General features: G+C 39.5%; 1 protein-coding gene across 1 annotated transcript; it reads left to right on the forward strand.

Moving 5' to 3' along the window:
- Nucleotides 1–456: 456 nt before the first annotated feature.
- RMC1 (regulator of MON1-CCZ1) lies at nucleotides 457–16066 on the forward strand. The gene is made up of 20 exons (XM_069853963.1): nucleotides 457–641; nucleotides 2544–2620; nucleotides 4070–4154; nucleotides 4500–4556; nucleotides 5626–5712; nucleotides 6904–7044; nucleotides 8685–8788; nucleotides 9196–9285; nucleotides 9397–9502; nucleotides 10853–10964; nucleotides 11943–11987; nucleotides 12409–12462; nucleotides 12741–12869; nucleotides 13217–13323; nucleotides 13968–14087; nucleotides 14261–14338; nucleotides 14505–14609; nucleotides 14695–14763; nucleotides 14907–15132; nucleotides 15889–16066. The coding sequence occupies exons 1-20, from the start codon at nucleotides 477–479 to the stop codon at nucleotides 15966–15968; spliced, it is 2037 nt and encodes a 678-aa protein (XP_069710064.1). The 5' UTR covers nucleotides 457–476; the 3' UTR covers nucleotides 15969–16066.
- Nucleotides 16067–16242: the final 176 nt, after the last annotated feature.

Here is a 16242-nt window from a genome sequence, read left to right on the forward strand (position 1 = left end):
CTCAGGCCACGCCCCCCGTGCTGCTGGGTAGAGACGGGACATCCCGGCACCACCCCGCCTTTGATTGAGTAGGCTGGGCATATCCAGGCCACGCCCCCTCCCCCGTGGGGCGGGCGGAGCATCCCACGCCGAGAAGGGGCGGGGCATTGCCGGTCCCCTCACTTGAAAAGGGGCGGGGCATCAACAGGCCACGCCTCTCTGTGGGAGGGACACCGGAGTCCCCATCGAGAAGGTGCGTGGTATGCCTAGGCCACGCCCCCTCCCCGGGGAGGGGCGGGGCATCCTCTCGTCGCCCCTCCCCTCGCAGCCCGGCGCCGCCGCTCCTCTCGCTTGGCCCCGCGGCGGCGGCGGCGGCGGCGGTTGGTCCGGCAGCGCGCGCGGCCGCGGCGCGATTCCGGGCGGGGCCGGCGGCGCGTGACGCGCGAGGGGAGCGTAAACAGGAAGCGGCCGGGCGGGGGTCGCGCGCCGCCGCCGCCATGAGCCGCGAGCCGCCGCCGCCGCCGGGGCAGCAGGAAGAGGCGCCGACAGCGGGAGGAGGGGCCGGGCAGGACGGCCGCTACCTGGCGCTGTGCGCGCGGCCCGTGCACTTCGAGAAGGCCAACCCCGTCAACTGCGTCTTCTTCGACGAGGCCAACAAGCAGGTGGGCGCGGCGGGGCCTCCCCCTCTGCCTGCCTCCCCTTCTGCTTCCCACTCTTCCTCCCTCTATCTCTCTCCTTCTCTCTGCTTCCCTCCCTCCCTGTCTGCCTCCCCTACTCCCTGCCTCCCTTCTTCTCCCCCCTGCCCCTGCGTTCTTGCTGCTGGGTGGCTGGCTCTGAACCTGTCATCTTACTAGAAACAGATTTCTTTTTTTCTTAAATGCCTCAACGTGGATTTATTGGGTTAAATTTCACCTACCTTGACTCTCACTGCTCTGATGTCTTTCTGGAGTTTCTATGCCAAATGTCCTATTGGAAAACTTTGCCACCTCACTGTTAGCTTAACTTATGCTTGTGTTTTTATTTTTAATTCCTAGAGTTCAGTACATCCATAAAAATTAATATATGTAGCCTTACTTGAGGCTCTGACCTGAGTGGACGCTTTGCTTTTCATTTCTTGGCTTTAGTTTAGTATGTTTCCCCTTAGTATCTCTGTGGGCTCCTGATAATTCAACTCAGTATAGCTAAAAGGCCCATGGTCTGACATGGGGTTTATAGATGTGGGTACATTCTGCTGTCTAATTCCTGTCACTGTTCTCTGACCTCAGCTTTCACTGAATGGAAACACACAAGCTTTCTTACCCATATGAATGGCAGGGGTTGCCATGTGTGATGTGGACATGATTAGTGCTGTATCTGGGGGGGGTGTGGAATATTTCTGGGATGTGTTTTTTGCTATTGCACTCTGTTTAGAATTATTGGTGTCGTTTCTCTTTACAAATCATAATCCTTTACTTACATTATGAGGGCGAGCTAAAATAAGATTACTTAAACGAGCTTGTCAGGAGACACAGTGTCACAGCGTGCATGTGGTATAATTACACAGAAACTTTTTTTAAGAGCACGCTTGAAACAAATTTATTTTCAACTGTAAATTTAATTCTCCCTGTTTTCTTGATACTCTAAAATTGTTTAATTTCTGATGTTTCTCAAAATAATTTGTAGCCAGCATTTCAATGACAGTTGCCCATATGTATGGCCTTGCGAGAGATCTGTCCTTACTGTCTTCTCATCTCGTGAAGATTTAGAGTCTTGCCTTTTCTATCTATATCAGTGTTAAAAGTAGTTAAACTAAGTATTTATCATTCCAGTAGGGCTGTGGACTTGCATGCAATTTATAGTCTTGACACTTGTATTTCTGCATGAGCATACTGCAGCATTAGCATGGCTAAAACAACAATTACAAATAAGGCGCCTGCCTGCCTTTATTTTTCTAAACTAGTTAAAATTTGTAACAGCGTGACTTTTTTTTTTCTGTTAATGTAATTTTATTCCAGCTCAACAAGCAATATAGCTCTAGCAGGTTTCAAATTCGTATATGTGCAGTTGTGCTAAAGGAATTCTTTAAGTTGTCAGTGTAGGTCATCTGAAACTGCTTGGGTACATGCAAAACTGCAGATTACTATTAAACTGTTCCTCTCTAATAATGTGTTCTGACAAGATCAAAGTTCTAGGTTGTTGAGTTGCAACTCTTCCCAATCCCCAAGCTGATCTCCTTTTTGTTTTCAACAATGCCCTGATGTCTAACGTACTTTCATAAGTACCTGACTTAGGAAGAAAAAGAAATAAAAAAAAAGAAAAGCTTATATAGGCTTTTACCATTTCACTTTGCCTAGTAGTTCAGAGTATGCCTAGAAGACTGTTACCATGCCGGTGAAAACCTGTCAACTCCAAGCAAACTTGGAGCTGCAGAGAAAGGAATTCATTATTTACTGAATCTCAGGGTGATCTGTGTAAGAACAAAAGCTGTGTCTAGTAAAAAAATTAAAGATATATTTTACAGAAAAGAAAGCACACTAAAGTTATGATTTTGAATAAGCTCAAATATGTTTAAAACTTTCTAATAGGTTTTTGCTGTTCGATCTGGTGGAGCTACAGGAGTTGTTGTTAAAGGTTTGGAGGATAGAAATCCCATTTCCTTCAGGTAAGGCACCTTCATCTTTGTTGTCTTGGGATAGAATTCTGCAGTCTTAAAACTGCGTGGTACTTAGTCCTGATCTACAAATTCAGGCATAAAACTTACAAGTAGTTGTGATCATCTTTTGATTTTGTTCTTAGATGTAATCTTGCAATTAGGACGGTACACTTTGTCCTCATGGGGGCAAAAAAAAGTTAGTAGACTGTGGTTTGTTTTTTTTCTTTTAAACAGCTATGTGTTAATGAAAACACGCTATATATGTGAGAGAGTCTAGAGATTCAAACTTGTGATCCCTACAGCAGCAGTGGCTTATCCGAGGATGCAGTTTAGCAAGTTAAACAAAATGAAGTAAACTTAAAAGTTTAGAGAACTGTAATTTCTGGATTTCGTGCCTGTGATTCAAGTGCAGTGTTTTCGACATGTAGGTTTCTTGCATTCTGTTTCTTGTTTAATCTAAATTGGCTTCTTTTCTATCTTCTGTTTTTTGTTGAAATGTTTCTTTTCCAAAAGCTGACAACAGTACTTTCAATTAAACTACTTTGTCTTTAGAAAATTTCTATATATGCCTCTGTTAAGAGCAATGGCTGTTTGTACTCTGCTGTCCGTATGTAAAGAAGTATTCTTTTGCTTGAAGGTTCCTTCAATCCCTATACAGATGAAACAATTTGTAGTTGAGGTGTGTTTACTGTGGTCTGTCAGGTATTACATAGGGCCTGTCCTGATAGTGGCTATTTTTATTTGACTTTTTAATTTGTCTACCCTTGTCACAAATCCTGTGAGAGCTGAAAATACTCGGTGAACTTCGTGAGGTTCCACAGTTTTCCTCCTTGATTATCTAGCTCTTTCTTTATCTGGACTTAATAATGCATGCTGGAAGTAGAACTACCTTATTCATGTCAATTGTACTGGTGCTTCTTTGGTAAGAATACATTTATTTTTTTCAATTTATGTGAACAGCCTCACCCTCCCTTTAACATCAGAAATTCTTCTAGAGAATGTGTGTGTCGTAATGGGTGGAAGTGAGTAGGCTTGGGTCACTTAGCAGTAGTTCTGGAAGTAAAGGAGCTGATGGCAGGATGTTAGTGAGTGTCACAGAACTCCAGACTCACTGGGACAGAACTGAGAATGCAGGTTTGAATAGTTCCACAGTCTTCCAGTTCCACATCACAGGCAGATGAAGTTGAGCATATGTGGTAACTTCAGGTGCTAATTTTTGCAATCTTCACTGTATTTCTGTAATGGATGTGTCCAGGACTTCTGGAGACTGAACTGCTGTTATCTTCCAGTCTGAATTTTAAATCCTGTTCTTGTCCAGTAACACTCATAAGTTGCATTCAAAAGCATTTGCATCACACTTTTTCCCTTCTCTCATTGTCTTTTTGAGGGTGTATTGCAGAGTTCTGTAAGAAACTATTTTAGATTATATTTCCATAACTTCTTTTTCCTTCTCTATAGGATGGAAGACAAAGGAGAAGTGAAGTGCATCAAGTTTTCCTTGGGGAACAAGATACTGGCTGTGCAGAGAACTTTGAAGAGTGTGGTAAGAAACCTGTACCCTGCAGATAGGGAATTGGAGCTGGAAACCTATTTTTAGTATCAGAGTAGAAACCTCTGAGACAAAAGTCTGTTGGCTAACAACAGCTATAGTGTCCTTCTGTCAACCCAAGAGGCTAAACGGGCGGCGTTGTTGTCTTGCTAGTATCACCCTTTAAGTAAAAGTGTTGGGGGGACCAGACTCCTACAAAAAAATCCCAGGCAGGGATGAAGTCAAGTTTTTTTTTTTCTGTACATTTTATCCAAAATAACTTGATAAACTAGTAACTGTTCTGTGGTATCTATGGATATATTTTGTATTGCTAACAGATTTCATGGGTGTTTTTTGCAGGATTTTTTGAATTTTATTCCTGATAGCCCTCAGCTAGAATATACACAGGAATGTAAGGTAAGTTAAGTAGATGTCCAAAGATTATATGCTTTGGTGAGATTCTAATATTAGTTACGCTGGTGGCCTCTATTTTGCAAAAAAAGTAATTGAGATACCTTGCAAAATACTAACATGAATTAATGAGCTATGTAGACACTACTGTTTCTCCGAATCGAAATAAATGAACAGGTGTCAATGGTAACATGAAAAACTTCCTGTTCCAGTCACTTAAATTATTTCCTAGAAAGGACTAGAAATTCTGCGGAGGCAACAAACGTCAAGGTTTGGGAAAGAGAAGAGACAAAGGGCTCATGATGTAGAAACCGTGGATGGTTAATTACACTAATTCCTGATATGTTAATGTGGATGTTTTACCCTAATTTCACTGATCAGCAATAGGAAGCTATTACTAGTTTGCATACTGTGTTTGGTATTTTTAAACAACCCTTATGATTTTTTGATGAATATTTTACCAGAAACAAGGACAATTATCATCATTTGGTATTTTCCAACTTTTAACTAAGATGAATTACATTTTGAGGTTGTAGAACACTAAAGTAAGTTTTTAAACATCTGTTTTGCGCCAATCTCTTTATTCCTGCAGACTTTAAAGCAGAAGCACTTTCTGCTTCATTATTTAGGATTATGTGTTTGAGTGAACCATTCTAGCAAAGCATTTATGGTAGTGTTCTGAATGGAGTCATGGCAGATATTTCCACTTAGTTCTTTATTTTTGTACATAAAAGGATCCTGCTTTTCCTGTCAGGAATGGGTTAAACTGGCAGTATAGCTTGAACAAGAAGGATTTGGTTGTACTTAAGGTGAAAAGAAAATTTGACTGTATAATAAACTTGTAAATCTTAGATCCAGACAAAAGTTCAAGTCCTACAGTGGTTGTGTTCACACATAGTTTTGAAAGTCTTTACAAAAGTAGCTGATGCAATCTGGATGCCTCGTTTGCCAAAAGTATTAACTCCAGTGATTGGATAAGTAAATTGCCTTTGGTCTCTTCATTTACTAGTATTAGCTTATCTGAACAGTTAATTTTTCTAAGTAAAAGAGTGTTTGTCTGCTTGTTTGTTAAAAGACGAAGAATGCCAATATTCTAGGATTCTGCTGGACAAGTTCTACAGAAATAGTCTTCATCACAGATCAAGGAATTGAATTCTATCAGGTAATACAAATAACTCCAGTAGGGCAGATGTATTTAGAGATTTGACAGTATAAATCTGTGTTAGTATCTTAATTCCTTTCTTCTAGCTTTCTGATTGAGGGGACACTACTAAAAAAAGAAATTCTGCTGTTTCGTTTGCAGATTATGATTATTTTTGAGAGGAATGCTTTTTGGGGCAGGGGGAACGTAGCACTAACAAACAGGTTATTTGGCACAGCTGACAAAAGCACTTGTATAAAGGAGTGCTGAATTAAACTTTCAGCACTCTAGATTAATAGATGCTCTTGGCTTGTTTGGAAATCAGTATCTAAATCTAATGAGAACTACCACTTCATGCAAAACAAATCAGCATTGTGGAGGATGTGTGCATGCGTAAAATGCAGCAAAGAACAAATAACTGACTGTGTGATATCCTCCTGCAAATTGACAGCTTCCTCCTGTGTTGATCTTACTGTCTGTGTTATGTGCGATTGGCTTAGCATATGGTTTTGGAGAAAACTAATGAATAAGTAGCCCTTTCTGGCATTCCTGAAGGGATATCATAAACTTCCTCCAAAGTTGTGCACTTGCCAATAGTTCCAGTCCTGGTGCTAAGGCACAGTGTTTCACAGAATTACTATTACTAATAGCTAGTAGTAAAGTAAGTAACTGAAAAAGCAGCATTCTTTCCTGCTGGTAGAGGGAGAAAAATATATTTGGCACCTAATGGATTATGAATGTCAAACCTGCAGGTAAAAGGACCAAATCAAGTAGAAGAGGAGAAGTTCTATAAGCCCTTAAAATGAAAAGAATCTATTTATATACTGTCTTAGTTCTTAACATAAACAAATAAGGAAGCTGGGGAGTGAAGGCAGCAAAGATACTGTAATAACTTTTTAATAGAACTTCATTAGTTGTGTCAAATGAGGTGTTTTCTCCATTACAGACAGAACTTATAGCCAGATCTAGATGAGGGAAAAGAGACAGCACCTTTCAGCTCATTAGAATTTGAGGAGGATTTGATGCACATTTCCCTTGCTACAGTAAATTGGGGCCTAAGCTGTAATTGCCAGGTTTCTGATTTTTAGTTCTCCTGCTGTAAATGCCCTTACACTTAACTGTTCCTCATTTAACATTTCTAGCTAATGTGTAGTACCATTTATGCTTTTGGAATGCTGATGGTAATAAAATGGCGATATCCTGTGTTTCCAGGTATTACCAGAGAAACGAAGTTTAAAACTTCTGAAGAATCAGAGTATTAATGTCAATTGGTACATGTATTGTCCGGAGAGCTCTGTTATTCTTCTGTCAACCACTGTCCTTGGCAACGTCCTACAGCCGTTCTATTTCAAGGTAAGGGGATATGTTCTGAACGTTTAATTTTGCATGCTTCTGGGGTTTTTAGGCTGCTTTTTCACTCAAATATTCTATTGCTTTTCCTGGATTTCTTCCAAGAGGTGCATATGTTCACATCTTTATCTGACGATAAGCAAAGGACAAAGCAAAAACCTATAAGGCAGTTCCTAGGCAATGGCTTAAAATTAAGTAATTCATTCTTTCTTATGTCCTCTTTGTAAAGAGGTCCCGCTGCTGTTGGACAGTTGTCCTTGAGAAAGGAAAATCAAAATTAGTATTTGACAACTAAAGTATCTTTCAGGAAATCTTTTCTTCGCTTAAATAAGTACATATTGTTTACTTTTACTATGGGCATTTGCACTTTGTAGTGCAGTAATAAAGCAAAAATAGGGCCTTTCACTTTTGATTGTAACTACAGCTTTCCAGATGTGAGTAGATGAATTCAAAAAAGAGAGAAGAAAGTTAGTGCTTAATAAACAATGATTGCCCCAAGCACAAGAGGGCTTTGTTTGCAGTATGTATTTCTTAAGCATTCTTCCATGTGGACAACACTTAAGGTTACTGGGAAAATATTTTTCTTTTTGGCTTGGAAAATGTGTGCAGTAAAAACTACAATCTGTTTTTAGTCAATGTGATATGATTTTAAAAATGACAAAAAGAACTACAGAGTTCATCTTGCTTCTCTCAAGGGATTAGGAAGATTTCTCTAGTAGTCAGTCTAAGGGAAGAGATTAAAAAGAAGCTTATCCAAATAGGTTTCCTGGTTTAATCTTGTGTAGGGTCTGTACTGGCTCCTGAAATAACATTCTCCTAGGTGGAACTTACTGGCCTCACAGCTCTTTTTAAGGACTTAGGTTGTGCCTCCTGTCCCCTCCCCGTTTAACATTTTGTGTCAAGTTGTAGCTTGAAGCGAAATAATTCTGATTTTGTGTTCAGAAGGGGTTCTTTTAAAGATTTTCCGAGAAAGGTACTGTATTGAAATAATCTTTGAAAATAGAGCTGTGGCAAAGGATCTATTTCTGTAGCGTTCACACTCAAGAATGAGTTAATGAGAATGGGAAATAAATTTCAGTAGAGGCTTTGGAAACTCTGAAAACCTGCTTAAATATAAATTCTGTAGGGAAAGAGGAAGAGGATGGAGAGAGGAAAGAGCAGGAATATGCTCTGAGTATAGGCCAGATTCTAGACTTAGTTGGAACAAAAGGCACCTGTGACTGGTAGGAGATAGTGATGTTTTCCCCTTCATAGAGTTGGAACATACATTTTGCTGGAAGAGAAAAAGGAAGTTAAGAGAATTGCTGCTTGAGATCTCCAGGCCAATCATAAATGTTATCTGCATACAAATTTGTCTTGACTTAATTAAAATAGAAACGTTTTTCTAGCTGATGCTGATGTTATAAAATCAAGATGATAAAGCTGCTACAATTAGCTGCTAATATTATCTGCTGTATCAGAAGTATGTGTTTAGGATCATAGTAGGGAAAAGCTGTGTCAGATCCTGTTTCTTTTTGGCTGTCACCGTTCTTCACCTCTTGGGGGTGCTCTTGATGCAGCGTTTGATTACAGGTTATTTGGGACCTTTCTGTTTCAAGGCTTAACACTGGACTTCTTTGTGGTTTTTTTTTCTGTTTTAATAGAGTGGAACAATGTCAAAACTATCCAAATTTGAAATCGAGTTACCTGCAGCACCCAAGTCCTCCAAACTCAGCCTTTCTGAAAGAGATATTGCTATGGCTACAATGTACGTATCTAACTAATCAAGTCTTTCTTGGGAAAGTATGACAGTTTCGGGATGCTGAGAAGAGACAGGAACATTAACAGTGCCTCAGCTACTGCACTGAACAAACAGCTGAACAGCTTGGGGCAAGGTGGGGGAGGCAAAGCTGACTGAGAAGTCTTGAAATTGTTCTTAGTACCGAAATTTTGAGAATGCTTTATTTTTGAACCAAAGTAGTGGTAGAATTGTTCTTAGATGCTTAACTTGCATGAGTATAAACTGTGCATTGTGATTTATCAAATGCTGTTTTAGTCTTTAATTAATTGACTTAAGTAGTCTCATGTCTGTTCTTTTAGGATAAAATGTATGCCTTTAACCGACCAGCAGAGCTGTTATTTGAAACTAATGCTATAATCTTGTTGTCCTGTTAGATACGGGCAGCTTTATGTTCTCTTTTTGAGGCACCACTCAAGGACTTCCAATAGTACAGGAGCAGAAGTAGTCCTCTATCACCTACCAAGGTAAGAGCAGAATGAAGAACATCACTGGCAATTCGCACATGTGTAAGAGACATCTGATTTTCTAGTTTAAACAGGCGTACTGACCAGTTCTTCTCATCTCTATTTCCATAGAGAGGGCTCCTGTAAGAAGACACATATTTTAAAGCTGAACAGAACTGGAAAGTTTGCACTGAATGTTGTGGATAACTTAGTGGTAGTACATCATCAGGATACTGAGGTGTGATTTATTTATATTATGCTTTGCCTTAACTTTTAAAGTTATGGGCAAATTTTAATCATGATGCCTATTAGCTCTAGAAAATGTTTTTGCTTGTACTCAGCTTTTCCAAAAGCCAGAATATTTGCAGGAACAAAACCATGAGGGTATAAGAGATTCAGAGTTTTCCTTTTGCTTTGTTGGGCTAACATTTAATCGGAGCTGTTGCTAATGCTGTTTCTTATTCACTTTTTTCCTTGTTAGTTTCCTATGATACTCTGCTGCTGCAGTGCATAGGCTTTTAAGGCATTAAACGAAGAGGTAGAGTTAAATTAGATACTAAGTTATGAATCCTGGGAACTTCTCATATCCCGCCCATTTGAATGATGCGTTTCTATGACACAAACTTATGCTCCTTCAGTTTGAAGGTCTGCTCTGCAAAGACTTTTGTGAACACAGTGATCTTATGCATATGGTAGCATAGGTAAAACTTGCTTGTCTGCTGTCTCAGTAGCAAGGCTTCATAGTAAAGCTGAAGTGGTACTTTGCTTTTAAATTGTGGAAAGGCTTTGGCTTCTTGTATGATCTTCTCTTGGGCTGCTTCAAGAATTGGGACACGTTATCTTATTAGGATGATTTGTTCATGCTTCAGTTTTAATGCATGTTAATTTTATGTAATTAACATTTAACTTGGAGCCTTTCTCTCCAGCATTTTGGTCAAGCCATAAAAGTGGCTATGGAAACACAGAAATCAGACTGAATAGGGCATATGCCAGTAACTGAAGTCGTGTTTCATTAGCATGAAGAGTACAAGTCTACTGTGCAAGGCTAAGAATGCAGCCCATACTGCATGGAAGCATTAGTAACCTGAGCTGAACAAGACTGAATGGTAGATGTATGAGGAATATCGTAGGAAGAGGCAGAATTTCCCTCAGTTTCTTATGTCCCTAACTAAGCAATTAATTTGATGTGAATCTCTTATAAGGGGCTGTACAAAAGACAGGCTGAGAGAGAATTTTTACCAGGGGCTGTAGTGACAATTCAAGGGAGTATTGTTTTAAACAGAAGGTAGATTTAGATTAGAGATGAGAAAGAAATGTTTTGCAGTGAGGGTGGCAAGACTCTGAACAGGCTGCCCAGGGAAGTTGTGGATGCCCCATCACTGGAAGTACACAAGGTCAGGTTGGACAGGGCTTTGAGGAGCCTGATCTCATGAAAAATGTCCCTGCCTACAGTACCTCCCTTCCAACCCAAACCATTCTCTGATTCTAAGGGAGAGCACAAGATGGAAATACAAAAAAGCAGCCTGAACACCTGTAAGTGCGTGGTAATTCATATTTGTGAATACTGATTTCCTCTTCTCCGTTGCAGACTTCAGTTATATTTGACATCAAGCTAAAAGGAGAATTTGATGGGTCTACTACCATCCATCAATTTGTACTTCCACCTCGATCAATCCAACCCTATCAAATACCTGTAGCAGGTAGAACAACTATATCATAAATATCCTAACTCTGTTATCAAGATTATCTGAAAGTAACAGCTGGCATACAAGAGTGGTTCAGTTTTTAGGATGCTGGTTGCAAGCATTTGTTAGACATATGTAAGAGAGGGTGAGGGAGGAAAAAAGGCAACATGGAAATGACCATAAACGTGTTCCAAACCAGAGCTGCTGTTTAAGGTGCACACTTCCCATAGTACATTGCTTTCACATTTAAGTTGGAGGGTTTTTTTGGCCACAGCAACAAATGCTTGTGTATGTAGTCAAAAATGCTTCATGCTTTTCTGGCCAAGTCACGAGTATTTAACTTCTTCAGTCACATAACAAGGCTGAAAAACAATACAAGCTTAGAACCGGATTAGAAGCAATGATAAGATTAATGTTAGAACTTCAACACTTAGATTTTCTTCTTGGATTATCTTTTTGTTCTCCTGTCCTAGAAGTGTAGCAGATAATTACCGTCAAGCTAGAAATAGTCTAAGCATAGTTCCACTAGTGTATAGCAAAGCAGTGTAGTTTTCTTTATGGAAGAGGAAGATGCTTCCATAGGAATGATTGCATCTTAGATGTTTAACATCTGAATTTTGAAGGCACTAACAGCCAGTATGACTGATAAATCTGTGAGACATCAGAAAGTAAAAATGAGTCTTGCTTTTTAGGAAACTAAAGTAATTGCATATACATATGGTAGATGCAGTCTGTATTTAGAATTATAGTACTGGAGATGGAACACCTCTGCATGCATGATTTCACTTGGCTAAAAACCAAAACAATCGTGGGGTTTTTTTGCCTTCAGTGTCAAGATTTTCTTTGTAGACAATCTGGCTACACAAACGGCTATGACTGCTAGATACGCTACTATCCATACATGCCTTTCAGTGTAAGATTGCAGTTTGTATTTTGTTAGCATAGGAGAGCCAGAGCACTACTATTCTTTAGCTGATGTTAATTTTTCTGCAGGTCCAGCCTCTGTGACAAGTCAGTCTCCTGTTCCATGTAAACTCTGTATCCTTTAAGTACTTTACAAGTGTGCAAGCCTTACTGAAGCCTCATTCTATGTACCGAGGATGGAAGAAAGACACAGTTGTTACCTTTACTTATTAAGTCCTGCTTTAGCTGATTATGCATATTTCCTTCAAGACAAAATAGTATGCTTCATAAGAGTAATGCTTTTATGAAGTTGTAAATATGGAAATTTGTTATAACACAATACCACACTTCTTGGTCATTTGAGATGCAAATTACTCAATAGGTACACCATGAAATTGAAAATATAATTCCAAGAATATAGTTCAAGGCCTTACAAGAAACAGTGACGAGTAAATGAAAGTATGTTAATGAGATCTGCTTCCATACAGTAATGTGAATTTAGTAGGAACATTTTAGAAACAATGTTAATATGGATGTTAAAAACTTTAACATTTAGATTCTTCTTCTTGGATTGTTTTTCAACCTGATATTATCATCAGTGCGAGTGAAGGTAAGTCATGAGGTGTTTGACTACTAAACTCAAAAGGTGGTTAACTGGGATCTTCAGTGCATAAAGCAGCTAATGGATTAAGCAGAGTAAGATGAGTGCTCTTCACAGTGATAAATGTGGATGAACACATCTTTACTACAACCTTTTAGAAGAAATGCTGCTCTAAAACAGACTGAGAAAGGCAAATAAATCATAATTGAGATGTGTCCTCAGTTCATGTGGAAAAGATGGATGTCTAGGCTATACTACACACATTTGTTCTACTTCTCCAAATCAAGGTTACCTCTGGAGTCTTCAAGTGAAACTTGAGCCTGTAGTAAACCTCTTGCCAGATAAAGGAAAACTAATGGATTTCCTTCTTCAAAGAAAAGAATGCAAAATGGTTATCCTGTCTGTATGCTCACAAAGTAAGTTCACATGCTTTGTATGCGCCTTGAACGTACAATAGTGCTTATTCAGAAATGCTCACACAAGTTAGCTGGACTGTTCCTGGATTTGAGATCAGCTCTGAAGCTAGCTTGGTCCTGTAAAAGGTCACTTGCCTAGGCTACTCTGTTATCATTCAAGAAGAAATGACTTAATCACATGGAAGAATTCAGCTGCCCCCCTCCTTTAGTTAAAATACATCTGACATGACTGAAAGTGTTTCTTTAAAGCTTAGAATCAATTTTAGAATAGAGATGACCTTTTGAAAAAGGCAACATTAAGCCCCTGATTATTTCTTAATAGTTCTGTTTTCTTTTTATCTTTTCAGTGCTCAGTGAACCAGAAAGGGGATCATTGTCTGTGATTGCAACTGTTTTTGACAAACTGAATCATGAATATAAGAAATACTTGGAAGCTGAGCAAAGCTACACTATGGTAAACAATGTTGGCTACAGCACCTTACAAAGCCAGGATGATGCTATTTGCATTTCAGATTGCATCGTGGTGAAGGCAGAATACCTGCTTCTTCCTGCTTAAGAAATGTAGGGCTGCCCCAGGCTCCCAGTACTGCACAAGGTGCACTAAGACACCCACATAGGACTCTTGTGGCAGATGCTGCATAACTCATCTCCAGCATGACAAGTAACATACTTTGGTGCTTGAAAGCAGGAAGAGGGTAGAAGCACAAAAAGCAACTTGGAACTCATAACTATGAAAATAGTTTCCAAACCACTGATCTGACGGCACACTGTACCACTGCACAACATATGTAGACCAGATGCATCTCAGAATTACTTTGGTTAAAATACTAAGTTCAAGCACTAACAGACATAGTACAGCCATGTACCAAAAAGCTTCCTGAAGCCAAGTGCCTGTGTCAGCATACTAAGTTTGATTCATCTGGCTTTGAGGCAGATAGTAGTAGCTTCATTTTAAAAGCAGTTTTAAATATTGTACTGAAGCCCACAATGAACAGAAAGCATCCAGTCTAATACGACCACAGATGTGAATTTGCTCTTTAACTGACTAAAACTGTACTGCAACACTAGTTCTCTTTCAAAAAAGCTTTCTCCTTGTAGGTAGTAGAAGCAGGCCTGAGTAGAAGTAATCCACTCTTGAAACGTCCAGTCCGCACTCAAGCAGTTATTGACCAGTCTGACATGTACACGCACGTTTTATCTGTATTTACAGAGAAGAAGGTAAGTTCAAATGCTAGTTTGGCAGCAGTCTCACAGCAGCAAACTTGAGTGAAATAGCCTGCAGAAGGCTTTATTGTTGGGGTTAGGTTATTTTTGATGCTGATTTTTATGGAGTTGTCATTACCAGGGAAAGCTATGCAAGTTCCACCTAACATTTTTTTTCTCTTGTCCAGGAAGCACCTCATAAGTTCACTATAGCGGTCTTGATGGAATACATTCGCTCTCTTAACCAATTCCAGATTGCAGTTCAGGTAAAGTACTTAGATGCCAAGTATAGCACCTCACTCCATGAAGCTGCATGGAGTTCAGACCAGTCTTGATCATGTTATGTTCTTAAGTCCTGTACAATACTACCTTCTAGATTGTAAAAACTGGCATTGAGACATACCTTTGATGGTCATCTTTCTGCATTCGCAGCACTACTTGTACGAGCTGGTCATCAAAACACTTGTTCAGCACAACTTGTTCTACATGCTCCATCAGTTTCTGCAGTACCATGTGCTCAGTGACTCCAAACCTTTGGTATGTAAGACAAGTTGCTTCAATAAACTACTGAGGGAGGTGGCAAGTCTCCTGAATTTTAAGGTTATTTCTACTTTTGCCCTAGGCTTGTCTGCTGCTATCCCTGGAAAGCATTTACCCTCCTGCCCATCAGCTCTCTCTGGACATGTTAAAAGTAAGCATTTCAGACTATAGTAACTCCATGTGACATGTGGGTTAGACTTGTCAAACAGCTTACCTGACCAAGCTTGAAGTGACAAGCTAGCATCTAAGCCATTTGTTAGCAGCATAGTCTTACAACTGTGATTGACTTCACAGAGACTTTCCACAGCAAACGATGAAATAGTGGAAGTTCTGTTGTCCAAACACCAAGTTTTGGCTGCCTTGAGATTCATCAGGGGTATTGGAGGACACGACAGCATTTCAGCCCGCAAATTCCTTGATGCAGCAAAACAAGCAGAAGATGACATGCTTTTCTATACTATATTCCGATTTTTTGAACAAAGAAATCAGCGGTTACGAGGAAACCCAAGTTTCACACCAGGTAAGCAATGAGCAGTCAGACCAAGATACTCAGTTACGCAAACAGAACTAAGACTTCTTTCGCTTCCAATCAGTTTACTCTGTATTATAAAGCTAAAACTCCTGGTGCACTTCAGCCTGTATTTTAGACTTAACTTCAGAACTATGCTTAAAGGTAACTTCTCTTACCCCCTTTGTGTGCTGCACCCAGGAGCAAAGAGACTGAGCCAAAAGAGGAACTTGCAGATAGATAAACCTAACCTGTTTAACTTGCAGTTGCTTTCACTGCTTAGTTTAGCAGAGGCATTAATCTCCAATTAGTGCTTTCTCCTGAAGCCAGAAACTGGGTCAAGAAACCTTTGAGTTCAGTTGTCTGCTTGCACAGGTTACAAACTTTAAGGCCTGTTGTATACAACAGTTCCTCTTTAAAAACCAGGCTAGACTGTTTGAACCAGACACATGCTCATAATTCCCACATCAGCTGTAGGCACAGAATCCCATTACAACATCTTATATCTTAGCAGTAAAAACCATAATGCATATGAACCTGCTGGTTTGATACAGGAACTAGGTCAAAAATCTCCTGCACCACATGAATAATTGTCACAGGACTGGAGATGCCTTAATATCCTACTGATTTAAAGTTGTTAAATTTCCTGACTCAAAGGCATTAAAGATAAGAATTAGTCCTTATAAACAGGTAAATCGAACTACATGATCTTGCTTCTCGGTTTGAGTTTTAAAGATAAATGTTCACTTTTATTTTGCTCCTCCTTAGGTGAGCACTGTGAAGAACATGTCACCTTCTTCAAACAAGTTTTTGGAGAACAAGCTCTCATGAAGCCCACAACATTCTGAAAGACTCTTCCACTGAAATGTATAAACTTAATTTATTGCATTTAAGTAGATTTTTGAACTACAAAATTGCTATTTTATAATAAAGTATATACAAGACATTTTGGCAAATAGTACTAAAAATATTACAACTTGTGATGGCTTCCCCCTAAAAATAGACACAAAAATTGCATTGACCTGCATTTAAAATTAGTGTCAGTGGTTTAGCAGCCCATTCTCGTACATATCACCTCACTTTCATTGACAGAAAAGCTATTCAATTTGCAGTGCAGCTGGT

This window comes from Phaenicophaeus curvirostris, chromosome 3, assembly GCF_032191515.1.
Source record: "Phaenicophaeus curvirostris isolate KB17595 chromosome 3, BPBGC_Pcur_1.0, whole genome shotgun sequence".
Lineage (NCBI taxonomy): Eukaryota > Metazoa > Chordata > Aves > Cuculiformes > Cuculidae > Phaenicophaeus > Phaenicophaeus curvirostris.